At 58.6% G+C, this 18644-nt stretch overlaps 2 protein-coding genes across 18 annotated transcripts in view; one reads left to right on the plus strand and one right to left on the minus strand.

Moving 5' to 3' along the window:
• Positions 1-612: 612 nt before the first annotated feature.
• Positions 613-14574, plus strand: ENGASE (endo-beta-N-acetylglucosaminidase). 8 transcript variants are annotated; one of them, XM_058428866.1, is made up of 15 exons: positions 613-766; positions 3129-3196; positions 3363-3564; positions 5165-5313; positions 5883-6040; positions 6598-6746; positions 7634-7799; positions 8425-8613; positions 8759-8862; positions 9219-9327; positions 9498-9688; positions 10274-10422; positions 10971-11079; positions 11357-11471; positions 11670-14574. In XM_058428866.1, the coding sequence occupies exons 1-15, from the start codon at positions 618-620 to the stop codon at positions 12084-12086; spliced, it is 2424 nt and encodes an 807-aa protein (XP_058284849.1). In that variant the 5' UTR covers positions 613-617; the 3' UTR covers positions 12087-14574. The 8 variants fall into 8 exon arrangements, with proteins under 8 accessions (XP_058284849.1, XP_032034759.1, XP_058284844.1 ...); XM_032178868.2 differs by lacking the exon at positions 8425-8613 and adding an exon at positions 10558-10722; XM_058428861.1 differs by lacking the exon at positions 8425-8613 and adding an exon at positions 10558-10722 and having other exon boundaries at positions 11357-14574.
• A 462-nt stretch (positions 14575-15036) lies between these two features.
• RBFOX3 (RNA binding fox-1 homolog 3) overlaps positions 15037-18644 on the minus strand; it is a 519235-nt gene continuing 515627 nt past the window's right edge. For 9 of the 10 annotated variants that reach the window (XM_032178879.2, XM_032178882.2, XM_032178881.2 and 6 more), the window contains one exon: positions 16582-18320. In XM_032178879.2, coding sequence (XP_032034770.1) covers positions 18276-18320 — 45 coding nt within the window. In that variant the 3' untranslated portion in view covers positions 16582-18275. The other variant, XM_032178875.2, reaches the window with a different exon arrangement.

Consider the following 18644-nt stretch of genomic DNA (forward strand, 5'->3'; position numbering starts at 1 on the left):
ACGCCCGGCTAATTTTTGGATTTTTAGTAGAGACGCGGTTTCACCATGTTGGCCAGGGTAGTCTCGAACTCCTGACTTCAGGTGATCTGCCCGCCTCGGCCCCCCAAAGTGCTGGGATCACAGACGTGAGTCACGGCACCCGATCTGAAAATTATCTTTTAATAGGGGTTAGCTGCATGAGTTAAAGTCTCATTTCCACCATTTGCTGACTTTGTGCCCTTGGGGAGATTGCTTAATCTCTCTGGGATAAACCTCAATTTGCTGGAAAAAGGAAGCTGGTGAGGCTAAAGAGAGAACTCTAAGATTGGGGCGTTTCGAAGCCTTCTAGAGCCTTCTAGCACCCTGGACTCATAGCCAATGATGGGCAACAACAAGAACGACGACGAACCCTGGGCTCGGAACTCGCCCGGGCCCCGCCCCCCACAGCCCCGCCCCGTCCTCGGCCCCGCCCCCGGCCTGTCGCTGCAACAAAGTCCCCGCCGCGGGGCCGCTGGCCGGGAGTCTGCTCGGAGTCCCGTCCCAGCGCGGCGTCAGCGCTGCGCACTTCCCATTGGCCGAGCGCGGCGCGAGGGCGGGCTCGAGCCTGCGATTGGCTCTCGGCGGGCCCGGACAGTGTCATGGAGGCCGCGGCGGTGACGGTCACCCGGTCGGCTACACGGCGGCGGCGGAAGCGGCAGCTGCAGGGGCTGGCGGCCCCAGAGGCGGGGACGCAGGAGGAGCAGGAGGAGCAGGAGCTGCGGCCGCGGCGGCGGCGGCCGGGAAGGAGGTGGGGCTGCGGGGCCCGCGTGACCCCCGATCCGAGGGGCTGAGAGTCCGTGGCCCCGGGGCCCGAGGTTCCCCGGCACGGGCGCCCGAGGGGCGGGAGGCCGGCGCCTGTGTCCGCTCCGTGCACAGTAAGGGACAGCGGGTGGCAGCGCCCCTCCGCCCCGGTCCGCCCCGCCGTCCTCGCGCCACTGCCGGGCAGCGGCCCCCGGCCCCCTTGCGCGACCCCTGCCTATCTCAGAAATGCGGGTGCAAACCCGAGTGGCCGCTGGGCCCGGCGGGAATCCCGGCGCCCCGGCCAGATCCCTGCCTCCCACGTCGCTGGTCTATGCGGAAGATCCCGGCGGTGGTGCTCATGCATGGCCCCGTGGATGCCGGCTGGTGGAAGGGGTGGCCTTCTGCAGGGGTGACACTAGAACTGAGGCTTTGGGGAGGAGGAAGCCTTCAGTAGGTGGAGAATAGGGAGTAGGGTATCCACCTGCGGGGGAACAGAAAGAGCCAAAGCACAGAGACAGAGACGAACATGCTCCTCTGGGCTGGGCTTCCTTCTTTTGGGGGGCACCTGCCCGCCCAGTAAACCCCCCCTCGGTAGGTTGCAGGGGGAAAAGTTAGGAGCACAGACATGGCTTCCGGAAACAGCAGCCGTAGCTTTATTTCTAAACCCAAAGCAGTGAGACTGCTGAGCATTTCAGACCTCATGAGGATGGGATGGAGGCTGGCTGCTGGGAAAGATATTTTTGGACAGGAGGAATGTGGAGATGGCTCTTTCCCTCCTAGTGGAGGAATGACAGGTGACAAAGGTGACCTGGTGTGGGATTGTTCTGAGAAGGCCTGGGAGGGGGTGGCTGAAGTATAATAAGGACATCAACAAGGGAGGGGGCTTCGGAAAAGGAAGGTGGAGAGGAACAACTTCTGCGGCATCTCTGCTTGAATCTGTCCCCCACCCCTGCAGTTCTCAGGGTCTCCCAGTGTCATTCTGGAGGCCCTGGGTCAGTGTTTGGTGGTGGCAGATGCTACAGAGGACTCTTTGCAACAGGCCTCTGAATGGCAGTGGAGTGATGGCAGATGACAGCTCAGTAAACAAAGAGGTGGCCTTGGGCATTGGTAGATTTAGAGAATCTCAACGTTGGTGCCATGGCCCATAAATAGCCACTGCAGTGTCTTCTTACTGCTCTTAAAATAATAATAATTTTTTAGGCCAGGCATGGTGGCTCATGCCTGTAATCCCAGCACTTGGGAGGCTGAGGTGTGTGATCACCTGAGTTCGGGAATTTGAGACCAGCCTGGCTAACGTGGTGAAACTCAGTCTCTACTAAAAGTAAAAAATTAGTCAGCTGTAGTGGCAGACGCCTGTAATCCCAGCTACTTGGGAGGCTGGGGCAGGAGACTCACTTGAACCAGGGAAGTGGAGGTTGCAGTGAGCCAAGATCTCACCACCTCACTCCAGCCTGGGTGACAGAGAGAGACTCTGTCTCAATCAATCAGTCAATCAATCAATCAATCAGTTTTTAAAAGAAAATGGTTTGAGATGTATTTAGGAGCTTTCCATGTTAATGTACCGAAGGAAGGAAGGAACTCTTTCTCCCTGTAACATACATCCATGAACAGCACGGGAGGCACTTAGAAAAGTGTGACCTATAGAGGAAGCCTGGCCTCTGCTCTCTTAGGACCTGAAACTTTCTGGTACTTTGGGTATTTGTATATTGCCCCTTGGCCATAGAAAATCCTGGGGACCCTGTGAAGTATTTATGTCTGGTCTTTGGAGTGTGGTATTTGGGTGGCTGCTTTAGAGGGTAAGGTTTATTCTGTTTTGTTTTTTTTTTTTTTTTGAAATGGAGTCTCGTTCTGTTGCCCAAGTTGGAATGTAGTGGCGCAATCCTGGCTCACTGCAACCTTCACCTCCCGGGTTCAAGTGAGTCTCCCTGCCTCAGCCTCCCAAGGTGCTGGGATTACAGGCGTGTGCCACCATGCCCAGCTAATTTTTGTATTGTAGAGACGGGGTTTTGCCATGTTGGCCAGGCTGGTCTTGAACTCCTGACCTCAGGTGATCCGCCTGCCTTGGCTTCCCAAAATGTTGGGATTACATGCGTGAGCCACTGCATCTGGCCTAGGGTAAGGTTTATTCTTAGGAGTAATCATTGGCACGTGTGTCCATGTGGAAGCCAAGCCTGGTTGCTAATACAGGTAAAACCTTAGGACTATCACAGGGCACTTCCTTGCTTTATACAATGTTTCTATAGTTAATATTAAACTACATAAGGCAGAGAATATCTCTCTGTGTTTAGATGAAACTGGTCCATTTGCTTCTAACTGTTCTTACCTATTTATGTGTTTATTTATAAATGTACAACTCCCTCTTTGCTTAGCATCAAAGATGATGAAGAAGAGACAGTCTTTCGAGAGGTGGTCAGTTTTTCCCCGGACCCCCTGCCAGGTGAGGAGACAGAGGCTCTGAATACCTTCTCCACCTTCACACCTGGGGCTTTGGGGCAGGTCAGCCCCCACCCCCTCTCATGTTCCTTCTCTGTTATTGTTAAAGTGTTTCGATTAATCCTATAATAATTTCCATTAATTGCTCAATGTTTCTGTCCTCGGACCAGTTAGATATTATGACAAGGACACCACCAAACCTATCAGCTTTTACTTGTCTTCGCTGGAGGAGCTCTTGGCGTGGACGCCCCGCTTGGAGGATGGCTTTAATGTGGCCCTGGAGCCCCTGGCGTGTCGCCAGCCCCCTCTGAGCAGCCAGAGGCCCCGGACTTTGTTGTGTCATGACATGATGGGCGGGTACCTGGACGACAGGTGAGGACCTGGCCTTACATTGATGTTGCTTACATTGATTGTTCTCCTTTGCTGGGGTGGGGGCTGGAGGGGCGGGAGAGAGTGCGACGTGTAGAAAGAGCACTGGGCGGGAGTCAGGAGGCGGGCATTGGAGGGACTGCACTAACTGTGAGAAGGAGGCAGGCCCCAGTGTTTCATCTGTAAAAAGGGAAGATTGGGCTGGGCTCGGTGGCTCACACCTGGAATCCCAGCACTTTGGGAGGTCAAGGCAGGTGGATCACCTGACCTCAGGAGTTTGAGACCAGCCTGGCCAACGTGGCGAAACTCTGCCCCTACTAAAAATAGAAAAATTAGCCAGGCATGGTGGCAGGTGCCCGTAATCCCAGTTACTTAGGGGGCTAATGCAGGAGAATCGCTTGAACCAGGGAGGCAGAGATTGCAGTGAGCCAAGATAGCACCACTGCACTCCAGCCTGGGCAACAGAGTGAGACTCTGTCTCAAAAAAAAAAAAAGGAAGATTGGATTAGGCAGTGTCTTATGTCCCTTTCAGCTCTAGAATCATTTGACTCCTTGAACCTTCTCAACTTGAAGGCTGGTAGATTGGAGGGGGCACGGCAGGCAGGGGGTCCTCTTCAGCTGCCTGTCCCCAGCCTCACCCCCTCACTTGGTTTGGTGTTCGTCACCTTCTTCCCTTAAGCTCTGATCCTGTTCTGGGTGGCTGGGCTCTGGCTTTGAGGCACAGAGATGTTACACGCCCCACCCGCCCCAGCTGCAGACGTCCCATCCAAGGTTGCCATGGAGTCCACGCGGTGCTTTTAAATGTCCATAAAACAATCTTGATGGGAAGGCTTGAGTCAGAGCCAACCATCAAGGTAGAGACAGAAGCAGGTGATGAAACCTTGGGCGCAGCTCACAGGGCTGTCAACCGCGACCTTCCAGTTCTGGGAGACTCTGTTCTGAGGGACTGCCTACCCCTCCACATAGAGCGGGAAGCCGGAGACGGGACTTTGACATGAGCCTTCCTGCTTCCCCTCCTTTCTCTCCTTGGTTCATTGGCTCACAGGGGGTAGCAGTGCTCGGTCCATTAGATGCAATGGCAAATGCCTGATGCCCCGGTCAGAGCACTCTGCCTGTGGCTACAGGAGTGGCAGCTGGTTCCTGCCTCTCTCCCTGCCTGCACCTTGCCTGGACAAAGCAGGCTTCCAGGGAGTCTTGACTGAATGGAACTAAAGAGAAACCTTTGGGGACACCCTGTGGTCTCTGTGTCCTTATTCTGCTTCCTGGGACCCAGCTCTTTCTTTTTTTCTGTATTTTGAGACAGGGTCTTACTCTGTCACCCAGGCTGGAGAACAGTGGTGCAATCTGGGCTCACTCCAGCCTTGGCCTCCTGGGCTCAAGCGATTTTCCCACTTCAGCCCCCCAAGTAGCTGGGACTACAGGTGTGCACCACCACACTTGGCTAATTTTTCCAGTTTTTGGGGGGAGAGATGGGGTTTTGCCATGTTGCCCAGGCTGGTCTTAAACTCCTGGGCTCAAGTGATCCACCTGCCTTGGCCTGCCAAAGTGCTGGGAATAAAGGCATGAGCTGCTGTGGCCAGCCCTGTTCTGTTTCTTTCCCCAGGTTCATTCAGGGCTCGGTGGCGCAGACTCCCTATGCATTCTACCACTGGCAGTGCATCGACGTCTTTGTGTACTTCAGCCACCACACCGTCACCATCCCCCCGGTGGGCTGGACCAACGCTGCACACAGGCATGGGGTCTGTGTGCTGGGTAAGAGCCAAGGACTCACCTCTCTGTCAGCCAGACTCCTCAGCTCACCGGCCAGGGGACCCCGTGATTAGGAGGCACGGGCTTTGCCTGCTTCTTAGTGCCCAGAGCCCCTCGCTGGGGGCCGCCTCGGTCGGTCAGGACAGGCATCTGCAGGCTTTTTCTGGAAAGGACCAGATAGTATTTTCAGAATTTCAGACCACTGGGTCACTGTGGTGATTATTGGAGTGACGGCAGGTAAACAAATAGGCAGGGCCGTGTTCCAGTAAAATTGCATTTACAAACACAGGTAGCAGCGGGCATCGGCCCGAGGGCCACGGTTTGCCGATTCCTGGGTCAGAACAGTGCTTCTCAGGCTTTAGCCTCAATCCCGATCGCTGGTGCGCTTCCGTCACCAGGATTGCTGGTCTGCACTGGCAGAGTGTCTGATTCACGGGATATATGGGGATTTGAATGTCTACCAAGTGGTCAAGTGATACTGAGGCTGCTGGTTCGAGAACCTCGCTTTGAAAACCGTGGGTGGAGGGAAAGTGATTCCCGTGGCCGACCTTGTTTCTCTCCTGTCCTCACAGGGACTTTCATCACGGAGTGGAATGAAGGGGGAAGGCTCTGTGAAGCCTTCCTGGCCGGGGATGAGCGCTCGTACCAGGCAGTGGCTGACCGGCTGGTCCAGATCGCTCAGTTCTTTCATTTCGATGGCTGGCTGATCAACATCGAGAACTCTCTGAGTGTGAGTGCCCGGCCCTCACCCACCTCCCCACCCCTTGCTGTGTTGCCGCCCACCTCCACCTCTTTCCTTCCTTGGCCTCACTTCGCCCCCACACCTGGGCTGCAGGTTGCAGCAGTAAGAGCCACTTCTCGCCCCCCAGGCAGTGCCAACTCTGAAATCTTAGTTACAGTGAGACAGAATCTCCTCCGACTGTTTCCAGCAAGCGTGCTTGGCCGGCCCTCACATTTCTCGCCCGTGCCTGTGAGCACGCCTTTCCTTTTCCACGCGCTGCTCTGGACTGGGTGTGTGGCTTCCTTCTCAGGGCATCCTCCCCTTTTGGTGCACTCTGTCTTTTCCTGACTTCTGTGTTCCTGTCCTTCCTGCCGCAATAAGAAAGGACGATCATCTGTTTGGCTGGACTCCACTTTCGGGGCTGTGATGGGGAGGGCCTTTCAGAACTGCAGCTTCACCTGTGGGTCTGTTTGCTCTGTGTCCCCCTGTCTGTCCAGCGCTAGATACTTCTCATGACAGACGGATCTGGGGCTCACTGAGGCTCTCATCTCGTTCCTCTCTTTCAGCTGGCCGCTGTGGGGAACACGCCACCTTTCCTGCGGTACCTCACCACACAGCTGCACCGGCAGGTCCCGGGGGGCCTGGTGCTCTGGTATGACAGTGTGGTGCAGAGTGGGCAGCTCAAATGGCAAGATGAACTCAACCAGCACAACAGGTGAGCCTGCAGACGGGTGCTGTGAGGGGGCAGGTGCCGCGGAGCGGGGGGGTACTGCGAGGGGTGGGTGCCGCAAGGGGTGGGCGCAGTCTCCCTCATGGAGGCAGTGCATATATGACTGCATGGCATAAAAAGAGGGAGAAGGTAGGCCGGGTGCGGTGGCTCATGTCTGTAATCCCAACACTTTGGGAGGCTGAGGTGGGCAGATCAAGAGGTCGGGAGATCGAGACCATCCTGGCTAACACGGTGAAACCCCATCTCTACTCAAAATACAAAAAATTAGCTGGGCATGGTGGCGGGCACCTGTAGTCCCAGCTACTCGGGAGGCTGAGGCAGGAGAATGGCGTGAACCTGGGAGGTGGAACTTGCAGTGAGCCAAGATCGTGCCACTGCACTCCAGCCTGAGCGACAGAGCGAGATTCCATCTCAAAAAGGCACAGAGTTCTCTTAACATCCTGAGCCTCAGCAGACACCATGGATGCTGGGTGAGGGTTTCAGGTCACCATCTAGGGCTGCTCCCTGCCCCTGGGGAACAGGCCGTGTCCTAGGTCCTGGAGGCAGCTCCCAGCCTGTGAGTTGCAGGTGCCTCTGAGCTCTAGGAGTGGGAAGGCTGAGATTGTGTGGGTGGAGGGGGTGGCCCTGTCCCTCTGAGCTCTAGGAGGGGTAAGGCTGAGACTGTGTGGGTGGAGGGGGTGGCCCTGTCCCTCTGGGCTCTAGGAGGGGAAAGGCTGAGGCTGTGTGGGGTGGGTTGGGGTGGGTTGGGGTGGGTTAGGGTGGGCCCGTCCCTCTGAGTACTAGGAGGGGAAAGGCTGAGACTGCGGGGTTGGTGGGGGGTGGCCCCATCCTTCTGGGCCTGGGCCTCACAGCAGGTCCTTGTTGCTTCTCAGGGTCTTCTTTGATTCCTGCGACGGCTTCTTCACTAACTATAACTGGCGGGAGGAGCACTTGGAGCGGATGCTGGGGCAGGCTGGGGAGCGCCAGGCTGATGTGTACGTGGGCGTGGATGTGTTTGCTCGGGGGAACGTGGTCGGAGGCCGATTCGACACAGACAAGGTGGGTGGTGGCTTTCACCCAAGGGCCAGCGGCCCAGTGCCTCCCCTGGGACCTCATTTCCTTATGGACCTTCCATTCCCGTCTGCACCTCAAAGGAACGACAGCAGCTGTTCTTCCCGTAGTGGGGATCCCGCGGCACTGAGAAACAGGTGTCCTGCCCTGCCAAGCTGTGTCCCCACTGAAACCCCTTTCCCGGCTATTTCTACAATCAGATAATGTATTTTTGTGTGGGTGTTACCAGACAGAGGCGCGCCGTTCCCCCGCTGTTCCGTCCTCGGCGGGCCTGGGCCTCCTGTCCCAGCTGCGTTCCTTGACCTTCCCCCCAAGGGAAGACTGTGCGGACGCAGAGGGGCCTGCAGCACCTCTCACTGCGGCTCGGGGGTGAGGATGGGGGAGGTGCTCAGGGTTTGGGGAGCGGTAGGTGTCATGACGAGGGAGCATTTTCTGGCAAGGCAGGTCACACCAGCACAGAGGAAGGAGAGGGGGCCAGGCCGGTGCCCCTGGCATGGGATGCACAGGGCTCTGCTTGCCTCTGGCCTATCAGTCCTGCCCCTTCCTAGAGCCCCAGGGATGTTCTCAGCCCTTAATTGAGCTTTAAATGAATAAATTAACCCAATAACTAAAGAGCCTCTTTACTGCCCGTGATTCTGATAATCGAATGAGAGGTGAGCCAGAGGACGATGGGACCGCGCGGCCACAGCCATTTAGCGCCCAGCTCCTGCCCCCCTGCCCTTGCAGCAGCGCTGCCTGCCTCTCCTGCGCCCTCTTCTGGCCGACTTGTGGAATGACGGGGGTGATGCCCAGCAGCCCCCAGGTGCAGCTAGGAGGGAGGGGTTGGACAGCTTCCCCCTCCCGTTTCTGAGCTGCCCTGAGAGCCCCAACCCCACGTCACTGGTGTCCAGGAGCCTGTCTGGACTCTGTGGTCCTGATGTGCCCAGTGTCTCCCTCTGTCTCCTCAGTCGTTGGAGCTGATCCGAAAGCATGGCTTCTCCGTGGCTTTGTTTGCCCCCGGCTGGGTGTATGAGTGTCTGGAGAAGAAGGATTTCTTCCAGAACCAGGACAAGTGAGTCCTGCCGTCCTGGGTGCTTAGTGCAGACTGATGGGAGGGAGAGGTTTCTGGTGTCTCTGATAGGACAGGTTTGTGCTTTTTAGTGACCCTTCCTATGTGGGGGTGGTTAAGGGAGGATGACGGGGGAAGAAGCCAGCACCCTGGCTGCTTCCAGGCAGGGACCAAACCCAGCGACCGCTTCCTGCAGACTTGTGTTTGCAGCATATCTGTAGCAGGGGAGGCTGCAGTCTTCCCAGAAGTCCTGTCTTGGAGGGTGCAGGAGAGCCTTGAGTTTCCACCAGCAAGTTTGAGGGACACTGAGAGGCTCCCTCCCTTCCTCCAGACCGAGCTGTTGCCCCCATGTCTCACAGGTTCTGGGGCCGGCTGGAGCGTTATCTGCCCACACATAGCATCTGCTCCTTGCCTTTCGTCACGTCCTTCTGCCTGGGCATGGGTGCACGGAGGGTCTGCTATGGCCAGGTGGGTGGGTGTCTTCCCTCCGTGTCTGTCCTCTGACCTCAGCTGGGACAGGTGGGAGGAGCCTAGGACTTGCCAGCAGGCATGGTGGTGGTCTTGCCCTTCCCTGCTGCTCCGGGCACATCTGCTCTGTTGGCTTCTGCTGAGTGCCCCTGTTCTGCCCTTTTCTTCAGGAGGAGGCAGTGGGGCCCTGGTACCACCTGAGCGCCCAGGAGATCCAGCCCTTGTTTGGAGAACACAGGCTGGGAGGGGATGGCCGGGGCTGGGTGAGGACGCACTGCTGCCTGGAGGATGCCTGGCACGGAGGCAGCTCCCTGCTTGTCCGGGGTGTGATCCCACCGGATGTTGGAAATGTGGCTGTGAGGTGGGTGAGTGACGGAGGACGGTGGGCCCACCAGCTTCTCCCATCACACGTGGTGGCCACAGAACTGGACAGATGGGGCAGTGGAGGCCAGAACAAGGACAGAGGACAGACCCAGATTGGTTTTTTAAAATTGTGGTAAAAAATGCATTAACATGAAATTTACCATCTTAACCATGTTTAAATGAACAGTACGGAGTGTTAACTCTGCGTACGTTGCTATGTGACAGATCCCTAGAACTGTGTCATCTTGTAGGACTGGAGTCTCCCCATTGCACATTAGCCCCCCATCCTCCCCCAGCCCCCCAGAGCCACCCCTTTACTCTGCATCTGTCAGTTTGGATATTTTAGATGCCCCATATGAGGGAATCCCATATGGTATTTCAGAACTGAGATGTTTGAGCCCACAAAAGAATCTGACCTTGGGTGAGGACTTGTCCCCTGGCTACGGACAGGACCACGATGTGGGAGCGCTTGGCACCCAAGCCCCCTGTTCCTGGAGGGAGGGGCTGGTGGACGCGATTTGGAGCTGGCTTCGATTTCTCAGTGGTCTCTCCACGGCACTCATCACAGGACCTTTCTCCCCAGGTTATTTTCCCTGCAGGCCCCAGTGCCACCCAAGATTTACCTGTCCATGGTGTATAAGCTTGAGGGGCCCACGGACGTCACAGTTGCTTTGGAGCTGACCACAGGGGATGCCGGCAGCTGCCACATCGGTGGCATCTCAGTGTTGAACGGTGAGGTGATGGGGCCCAGGCCTGCCTCTGCCCAGTGGGGAGAGCTCAGGGGAGAGAAGTATGGAAAGGCTCCTGGGGTGTGGGGAGGAGCTGGTGTGGACAGTGGGGGGTAAATCCTGTCTTTGCTGGAGTCAGGGCAGCTTGTGGTCAAGGCCTGGACAGGGAGGATTCACTTCTCAGCCACAACCTCTGCCCTGTGTCCTCGTCGGGCAGCTGAGGCTCCTGTGCAGGGTGGACATGGGCCCCTCCCGGAGACCTCAGCTGCACACAGGCTTGCCGCTGGCCGTGGCGTGGAGAGGGGTGAGTAAATGCGGTGGGGGAGACGGCAGGCTGGAGGACGCCAGGATGAGTGAGAGCGTGGCTGACCCCAGACACGCATTTCATTCACCAAGCTCCTCTGGAGCCCTTCCTGGTTGCTTCTCGGGACCTGCGAGCATCTGGCCTAACCGGGCAGTCTTCTCTGGACTCCTGGGGTGCCCTTGGTGGTCCTTCTCAGTGCCTTTTCCTTTGAGATTCTCCTTTTTCAAGTCCCATGTCTCCTTCTGCAGCAGAAACAAGCTCAAGACACAGCCTCCGACCCCTCCGGGTGCCCCCCACAAAGCTGGCCAGATGGGTGGGCCGCTGCGGCCGGCAGCTGAGTGGGGGCTGGGTCCAGCAGTAAGTCCCTCTGCTTCCTCACGTCCCTCTCCCTCACTCAAGTCTCTGTTGGGAAACCCTAGAGCTGGAGGGATGGAGGGGCCCTGGGCCAGCCCCCAGGTTTTGGGCAGCTCTGAGACAGAAGCCCAGGACAGCTGCTGGGAGCCCTGCTGTCGGCCTGGGGTCCCCACTGACCCTGGGACGCATCTCCCTTCTGCTGTGGCCTGGGGCCTCTGGACGGCTCACTTTGGAGCCGCTGGGCTGAGCCCGGCCAGTGATCAGCCCTTTTGCCCTGTAGCTGCTACGAGGTGAGCCTGCGTGGGTGCCTGCTGCTAGACCTGCTCGTTTGCTTCTCACGGCCACCAGGTAGTCGGAAGGAGGAGAGCTTCACCTGTCGGCTTGGAGAGATCCAGGTGATGCTTCCCAGAGGGGCTCCAGCTGGGCTGGCCGTTTGTCCAGCTGGAGTGGGGGTGGAGGCTGCCCCAGGCCGCCCCCTTCTTGGGTTCAGCGGGGAACTGGGGTGGAGGAGTCAGGGAGGGGCAATGTGTGGGTGGGGGAGCCCTCTCCCCGCCCCCGGGTGTCCGGCCGTGCTGAGCCTTCTCTCCTGCCAGGTGGTGGATGCTGCCAGCCTGCTGGCCCCTCTGCCCCAGGTGCAGGCCGTCACCATCTCTCACGTCCGCTGGCAGCCGTCCGCCTCTGAGCGGGAGGGCCCCCCTGCTCTGCTGCAGCTCAGCTGCACCCTGCACTGGTCCTTCCTCCTGTCACAAGTCCGTTGCTTCCGAATCCACTGCTGGGGAGGTACGCATGATGACTCTCCGGGCAGGGAGCTGCCGAGGCCAGAGATGCCCATGTTCCTGGGGTTGGCTTTTGCCACCCAGTACCGGATAGTGGACCTGCTGGTGGAAGCCGCCGGGCCTGGCCAGGATCGTCGCATGGAGTTTCTGGTGGAGCCTATCCCCAAGGAAGGGTTCCGGGTACCTCAGGCCGAATGGGGCAGGGCAGTTCTGCTTTATTCAGCCCCCGCATGAGCGGATGCTAAGGCTGGGTGGTTTCCCGGCCTCGGGCTGAGGCCTCTTCCCGGCTGTCTGCCCCTTGCCTGTGCTGGACCTGCTAAGTGCCCGCAGTGGCAGCGAGGTCCCGGTCCTGGGGCTGGGGCGGGAGACCCCGGGCTGAGTGCTGTGGCTTTCTGGTGGGGGGCGATGGAAACAGGAAACCAAGCAGTGGGATCACAGCGTTGGTCACTGCGAGGCGAGTGGCGGGCCTTCTGTTTCTGCCTTGTCCCTTCCCACGGTACATTGTTCCCAGGTGAAAATGAAAGGAGGGGAGGAAGTTGAGAACAGAAAATTCCATAAAGGATATTTCCTAATAGGCTGCAAGATGCTGATGCTGAGAATGATGATTTTCTTTCCTGTAGATGAAACTATTAGAAAGGCTCTTAGATTGTGGCACGTAGGCTTTGGAGCAGGTGCCGAGATGTTTCTGAGCATGAGGACGAGCTACAGCAGCTCCTGGGGTGGGGCTGCCTGCAGGATGGTGGGAGAGGATGCCCTGGAGGACCCTCCTCCCAGTGTGAAAGGCCCTTTTCCCTCAGGAGTGGGCATTCTGGGCCAGCCGGCGCCGGCTTCGTGCCTCCACGTGGGCCAGCCCCAGCTGCTCCGTGTTTCCTGGTGTTGGCAATTTACTGTGCTGCTGAGTGTGAGGTCATTTCCGGAGCGTTTTCGGCAGCCCCTGGTTCTGCTGCGTCTTTTGCGGGCTGTGGGCCTGCAGGGAAGTGGCTCCGAGGCAGTCTGCGCTGTGGCCCTGCCTCTGCCCAGTGAGAGGCCGTGGGCTCTGGACAAGCTGCCCTTCAGGCTTGGGTAGCAGTCAGTCCAGCAGGAAGCAGCACCTGCCCCCCACGCCAGCCCAGCCCCAGCTTGAGTGCAGGAGCTACAGGACCCGTGGGGGCTTTTCCAGCTACTGTGTTCCTTCACGTCCTCCCTTCTCAGCCTCGTCCAAGCACCGGGAAGACCTCCAGGCTTACCCCTTGAGCAGGAGTCAGCACAGGTGCGTGGGGGCGTGAGGGAGGCAGGTTCTTCACCACAGGCGCCTTCCTCTGTCCTTCCTGCTCTTTCTTCTCGCCGCCGCCTCCCCTCTGCCCAGGCCTCTGCAGCTGCACAGCCTCGGCTACACCTGGGCTGCCTGGGAGGCTTCCCGGTGTGGTGTCTGGACCCCATGGCCTTGGGTCATCCTGCGGCTGGTCTAGGTGGGGTCTATTGTGGTCCTTCCACAGTGTCAATGGCCTGAAGTCCCTTGCTTTTGGGGGGGTCTCTCACCCCCAGGCCACACAGGGCTAGTGGTAGGGGTTCCCTCTATGTCGGACAATGCTGAGGGCTGGGATGCTCTGTGACCCCAGCCGGAGCCCACACCTAAGGGCTGGCATCCACATCGTTTCACCCTGCAGTGAGGGGAGAGGCCACCAGGTGGCAGCACAGCCACACCCGTTCCCATGTCCAGAGGAGGGCAAGGCTGGGTGCTCAGCGCCACTCTGAGCCGAGGCTCCTTCCAGGGGCTGAAATCCACCTGTCTCCGTCTTCCTTGCCTGCCTGGGTACTCATACCAAGCAGAGACTGGGATTAGGGGTTCTGTGCTCTTGCCTAATTAGGAACATTCTTCCATGTCTCTTGTGTGGTCCCAGAAGTGTTTGTCAAGGATATGGGGCAGGAGGTTCCCTCTGCTGACCCCCTGCAGCCTGGAGCCACCCCAGGGACTGTCCTGGGTGGAGGGTAGGTGAACACAAGCTGCCGCCACCTGGAGCCACTCACTCGACTTTTTTTCAGCTGTGACCGTTCTCGGGCGCTCTTTGAGCCTTTCTGTCTCGTTTGGTACCGGGGGAACAAGGAGGGGGCTCCTGGCCTCTGTGTCCTCTGCAGTGGGGGTTGTTGGGGGTGCAGCATCCACGCCTTGCTGCCCTTCTTTCATGAAGTCTATTTTTTAAGTGCTGGTTCCCCCGAATATTTTATGCAGAGGAGGGAAAATTTATAGTGGCAATTATTTTCTCACAGTCTGGTGAGCAGGCAATTAGGAGTAAGGGGGCCTAGTAGAGCGTGGCGTGTGGCAGAATCGCACCGCTCTGGCTCCCCAGCCCCACCGCCACGCAGGGCTCGCGTGCGGGAAAATTAATATGCCGGTGTTTAAGCCTGTGCCCCACTGCTGGGTGTAACTGCTCTGAAATAAATGATCTGACATTGTGAAAAGTACAGCTGAGTCCTGGTGTGATGGGGCGTGGGCAGCACCAGCCCGGCCCTGGGTGCTGGCTCCCTGTCCAGCCCCAGCCTCAGGCTTCTGAGCTCTGGGTTCAGGTTCTGCCACTCGTCTTCCCATCCCCTCCTCAGCTGACCCTTTGCAGCTGTGCTCTAGCTCCTACCCACCTTCCAGGAGGGGTGACTGGGGCTGGCGAAGTGGGTTTACCTTGAAGCAACATGGCTCCTTGTGGGCCCCAACTCAGGCTGCACCAGGCGTGCAGAACTGGCTGGAGCACCAGCCACCTATGCCTCTGTGCCATGTCCCCCCACCCTCCCAGCTCCGTGCTCTTTCTTGCACTGGGTCGACCAAGCACAGCTGTGTGGTCACCAGTTCTAACCCTTTTGCCTGCTGGGGTGCATTCTGCTCTGAGGTCACGCTGTGTCCGGCACATGCTGTAACCAGGAAAGGGGACCAGGGCTGGCCTCGACCTGAATGTGAGAGGCAGGCCAGGCAGCACAGAGCTGCCCCGAGCTGCCACCCACCCAGCCCATCCTGGGGCGGGGATGCAGAGGACCAGCCTGGACTTGAGGATTGGGACTGGAAAGTCTCTTGCCTAGAAGGGCCTTCTGACACCATTGCCACCTGGCTCCAGGCCGAGGCAGGGCTGCATCCCATCCTGGCCCCGATCCTGCACCCTGGGCCGCTATGCCCCCCACCCACCATGCCCAGGAGCTGCCAGAGCATACAGAGTTGTCCTGGTTTGAAGAAAGAAATCTTTATTAATAATCTTAATAATACTGTTAGTTTGAATGGTCACACCTTGGAAGCATACAGAATGGTAAGAAAGGAAGCCCGGGGCTCGGCTGCAGTCCTGGGGATCTGAATCGGGGGGTTGAGCTGCTGCAAGAAAAGGGTCCGGAACAGCAGAGGGGACAGGGGGCTCTGTACAGAGGACAAAGCCGGAGGCAGGGCATGGGGCTATGTACAACGGGAATAGAAAAGGAGAATTCCATTTCGATAGCTTCAGTAGCTGATGCTGAATAGAAAGTGAGGTGTATTTTTAAATATTTGACATTTCATGAGACAGCGGAGCCACGTTGGGAGCCTGTATTTTTTGCTGCTTCCCTACTCCAGTGCTCCTTGCCTCGTCAGGGGCTGCTCCCTGCCACCTGCTCTGCTCCTGCTCCTCCCACCGGCTAAGCTCAGCTGTCCTTGGCGCTGCTCCCACCACCTGGACACCTGCCTTGGGAGCAGGGAAGGGGCCGGCCCAGGCTTCTCCATCCCTTGCCCTTCCCATGGGCCCCTGCTCTGGCTGTGCCCATCCAGGCCCACAGTCATTGTGACTCCCAATCTCGCGGTGCAGCTGGGCGCCGGCCCATCCCTGGCCCTGGGCGCCCACGGTGGACTGGGCTCACAGGGGAGTGGCAGGGAGGGCTGGTCCTAGCAGGCGGCACGAGGTCAGCCTTGGTGTACACAGGCCCCAGGCCTCCTCCAGAAAGGGAGAGATGGCCAGGAAGAGCAAGTCTTTGGCCTCAGGGCCCACCTGGCCACACTTGGAGGCGTGAGGAGTGGCTCCTGGCTGGCTGGGCTTGCTTCCTCCTCCCATGGAGCGCCCCTGAGTCCTGAAGCCACGTCAGCCCTTTCTGTTGGGAGCTGGCCCCGGGGGCTACTGTTGGACAGCTTCTCGCCAGGCTGGGGTACGGGCGGGACTGCCGGGCATAAGGGAGGTGGGACGCAGGGGACGTGACACGAGGGTGATGGGCCCAGTGGAGCCCCTGGGATGAAAGCTGCCCGCACGCCCCCAGCCCCGCCGGCCCCCCGGCACAGCTGGCCACAAAGATCAAGTCTTGCTAGCAGCGCCTCCCTGCTCAGGCCCGGGCCTGCTCCGCCGCCGCTGGGCTCCACACTGCCTTGGGAGTTGTTGGGGGCTGGGAAAGGAAGACTGGATGGAAAACAGAGCCCCCCACGGGTCCCGCAAGGGAAGCCCCTTCCCCTCCAACTCCCCCACTGCCTGAGACGGAGGGGCATGTTCCCACTGCGCTGCCAGCCAGGACGCGGTGGGGCCGTCCTGTCCCGGGGCCACTCCTTGGCGCCCCTGCCGGCGTGCTCCCTCGGTGCGGGCGTGTGGCCAGGACGCGGGACTTGGACTTGGTTGGATGCCTCTTGGTTTGGTTGGTTTTTTTTTTTGTTGCTTGGATCTTAACATCTTTTTTTGTTTTTTTTGTTTTGTGATTTTTTTTGTTTTTTTGTTTTTGCCCTTCATGGTCCGAGAAGGAAACGGTGGAAGGTTTCACTACAACAGAAACAGAAAGGCAGGACTTGCAGCTTCTCAGGGGGAGGCGCGGCAGGTGTGAGGGCGACAGGACCGCGTGGCATGGGCCTAAAGTCCTGGCGCCGCCACACCTGCCCCCCAGCTTCCAGGACCCTCATCTTCCAGGGCTGAGTGTGGGTGGACGCCAGGATGGGGCCCAGGCAGCCCAGGATGGGAGGAGACACCTGGGGCCATGAGGAGGAGACAGCTGAGCAGGGCAGGGCGAGTGGAGAGGCTGGGCCAGCACAGGCCTCGAGGCGGCCTGGATGAGATGGCAGAGGGTGATGGTCTGGCCATGGGAGGTGGGGGAGCCAGGCCCCCCGTGGCAAGGGCCTGGTGGGCAGCAGGACTTCAGCCCTCACTGGTGGGGAACCCACACCCTCCAGCTGGCCTTCCAGTCCCAGGAGCCCAGCCGTGGCACACTCAGAACCTGAGGCTACTTTTCCCTGTCATGGAGGTGCAGATTTGTGTGTCCCAGGCCAGCCCCAGGAAAGGACTGTGCCTGTCTTGGCTGGCTTTTCCCAGGCAGGCCAGCAGCTGCCCAGGGCTGTGCTCAACTGAGGTCCTAGCCAGCGTCTCCCCAGAAGTGCCATGCACCGGGCTGGCCAGTCCCAGGGCTGAGGAAGGAGTGGCCTGCAGGCCACAGGGCCCTGCCTGCAGTCTCCCTAATGCAGGGAGGGGGCTGACCTGGGGCTGACCGGCCTGCGCTCAGGGGAGGGCCTGAGCAAGGGTGCATTCTGCCCCTCATCGGCTCTCCTGCTGAGGACCCCTCCTTCTGGAATGTACCCCAATAAAGACATTTCGGGGCTTGGGGACAGGGAAAGTAGGGTGTGCCTCCAGGACAACCCCCCTGCAAGGCTGGCCTGGCCTCAGCCCTGCAGTGCAAAGGGGCGCCCTGAGGAGGGGCCAGGACATGCCTTTCCACATTTCCACTTTTTGCTGCAGCAGTGCTAAGGAGTCACGGAGACTGGCGTGACCACAGCAGTCTGCACACCACGCGACATGCTTGTGACTACGTCGGCAAGAAATATTGTCAATAAGATTTAATTAAAAATATTAGTTTCAGCTGATGGGGCAAGGGGGGGGGGCGGTGGCTACTCCTGTGGTTGGCTGGGTGAAGGCCCACGGCCACGGGAGCACCCTCAGGCCGGGGAGACCCACGTTGGGCGCCTGGAGCCCCTCCCTCCCTGCATCAGGGCGCTGGACACTAGGGCCGTGGCACGGGGCTGACGGGTGGCTTTGGGGGAGGCCCTGCTGGGCGTTTCTGCTGCTCTGCGCAGCCCTGGAGGCCGGGAAACGTGGCTCTTGCCCTCATAGGGCGCTACTGCTACTCCCAGGTTGGGGGCTGCCTGGTCTCCTGGCCCAGCCTGGACCCCACGGTGTGCATACCGTACCTGCAATGGCTTGGGTAGTACAACATCAACAAAATCAAAATAGGAAATCACGGTTTCAGACATACAGGAAAAACCAGGGTCAAAGACACACACACCAGCACAGGTGGGGTGGGGAGACCAACTGGCTGGAGAGAAAAATCTATGGATTTTAGAGTCGCAGGGGGCCAGCCGTGCGTGTCGCTGACCGGGAGGGGTGCACTGTCTTCTGGTGGCTGTGCCTGGTTTTGGGCTGTTGGGTTTGGTGTGTAATAGGCAGTCAGTGTGAATGCTGTTAGGGGCTGGGTCTCTTGCTAGTAGGGGGTGAAGCGGCTGTACCCTCCTCGGCAGAGGCTAGCCTGCAACATCAAAGATGAAAAACAGCCAATCAGTACCGTCTTTTGGAAGAGGGGAAAAAGCAAAAAGAAAAACAAAAAAGGAAAAACAAAAAGAGAAATAGCTAAGTCTCGTTTTCTTGCCCCTTATATTCCTTGGGGAGAAAGCTGTTGAGTTGTCATGGCAACAGGAGGGCTAAGACCTGCCTCTGACACGGTGGTCTTGGGCCAGAGTGTGCGGTGCTCTGGGGTCATGGCCAACAGTGCTTCTGGGTCACGAGCTTTGAGTTATGTCTGGGTCACTTCTCTGGGCTCAGGCCTGGCCTCTCACTGTCCTTATGCAGAGGG

The sequence above is a fragment of the Hylobates moloch genome, unplaced genomic scaffold (genome assembly GCF_009828535.3).
Source record: "Hylobates moloch isolate HMO894 unplaced genomic scaffold, HMol_V3 SCAFFOLD_15, whole genome shotgun sequence".
Lineage (NCBI taxonomy): Eukaryota > Metazoa > Chordata > Mammalia > Primates > Hylobatidae > Hylobates > Hylobates moloch.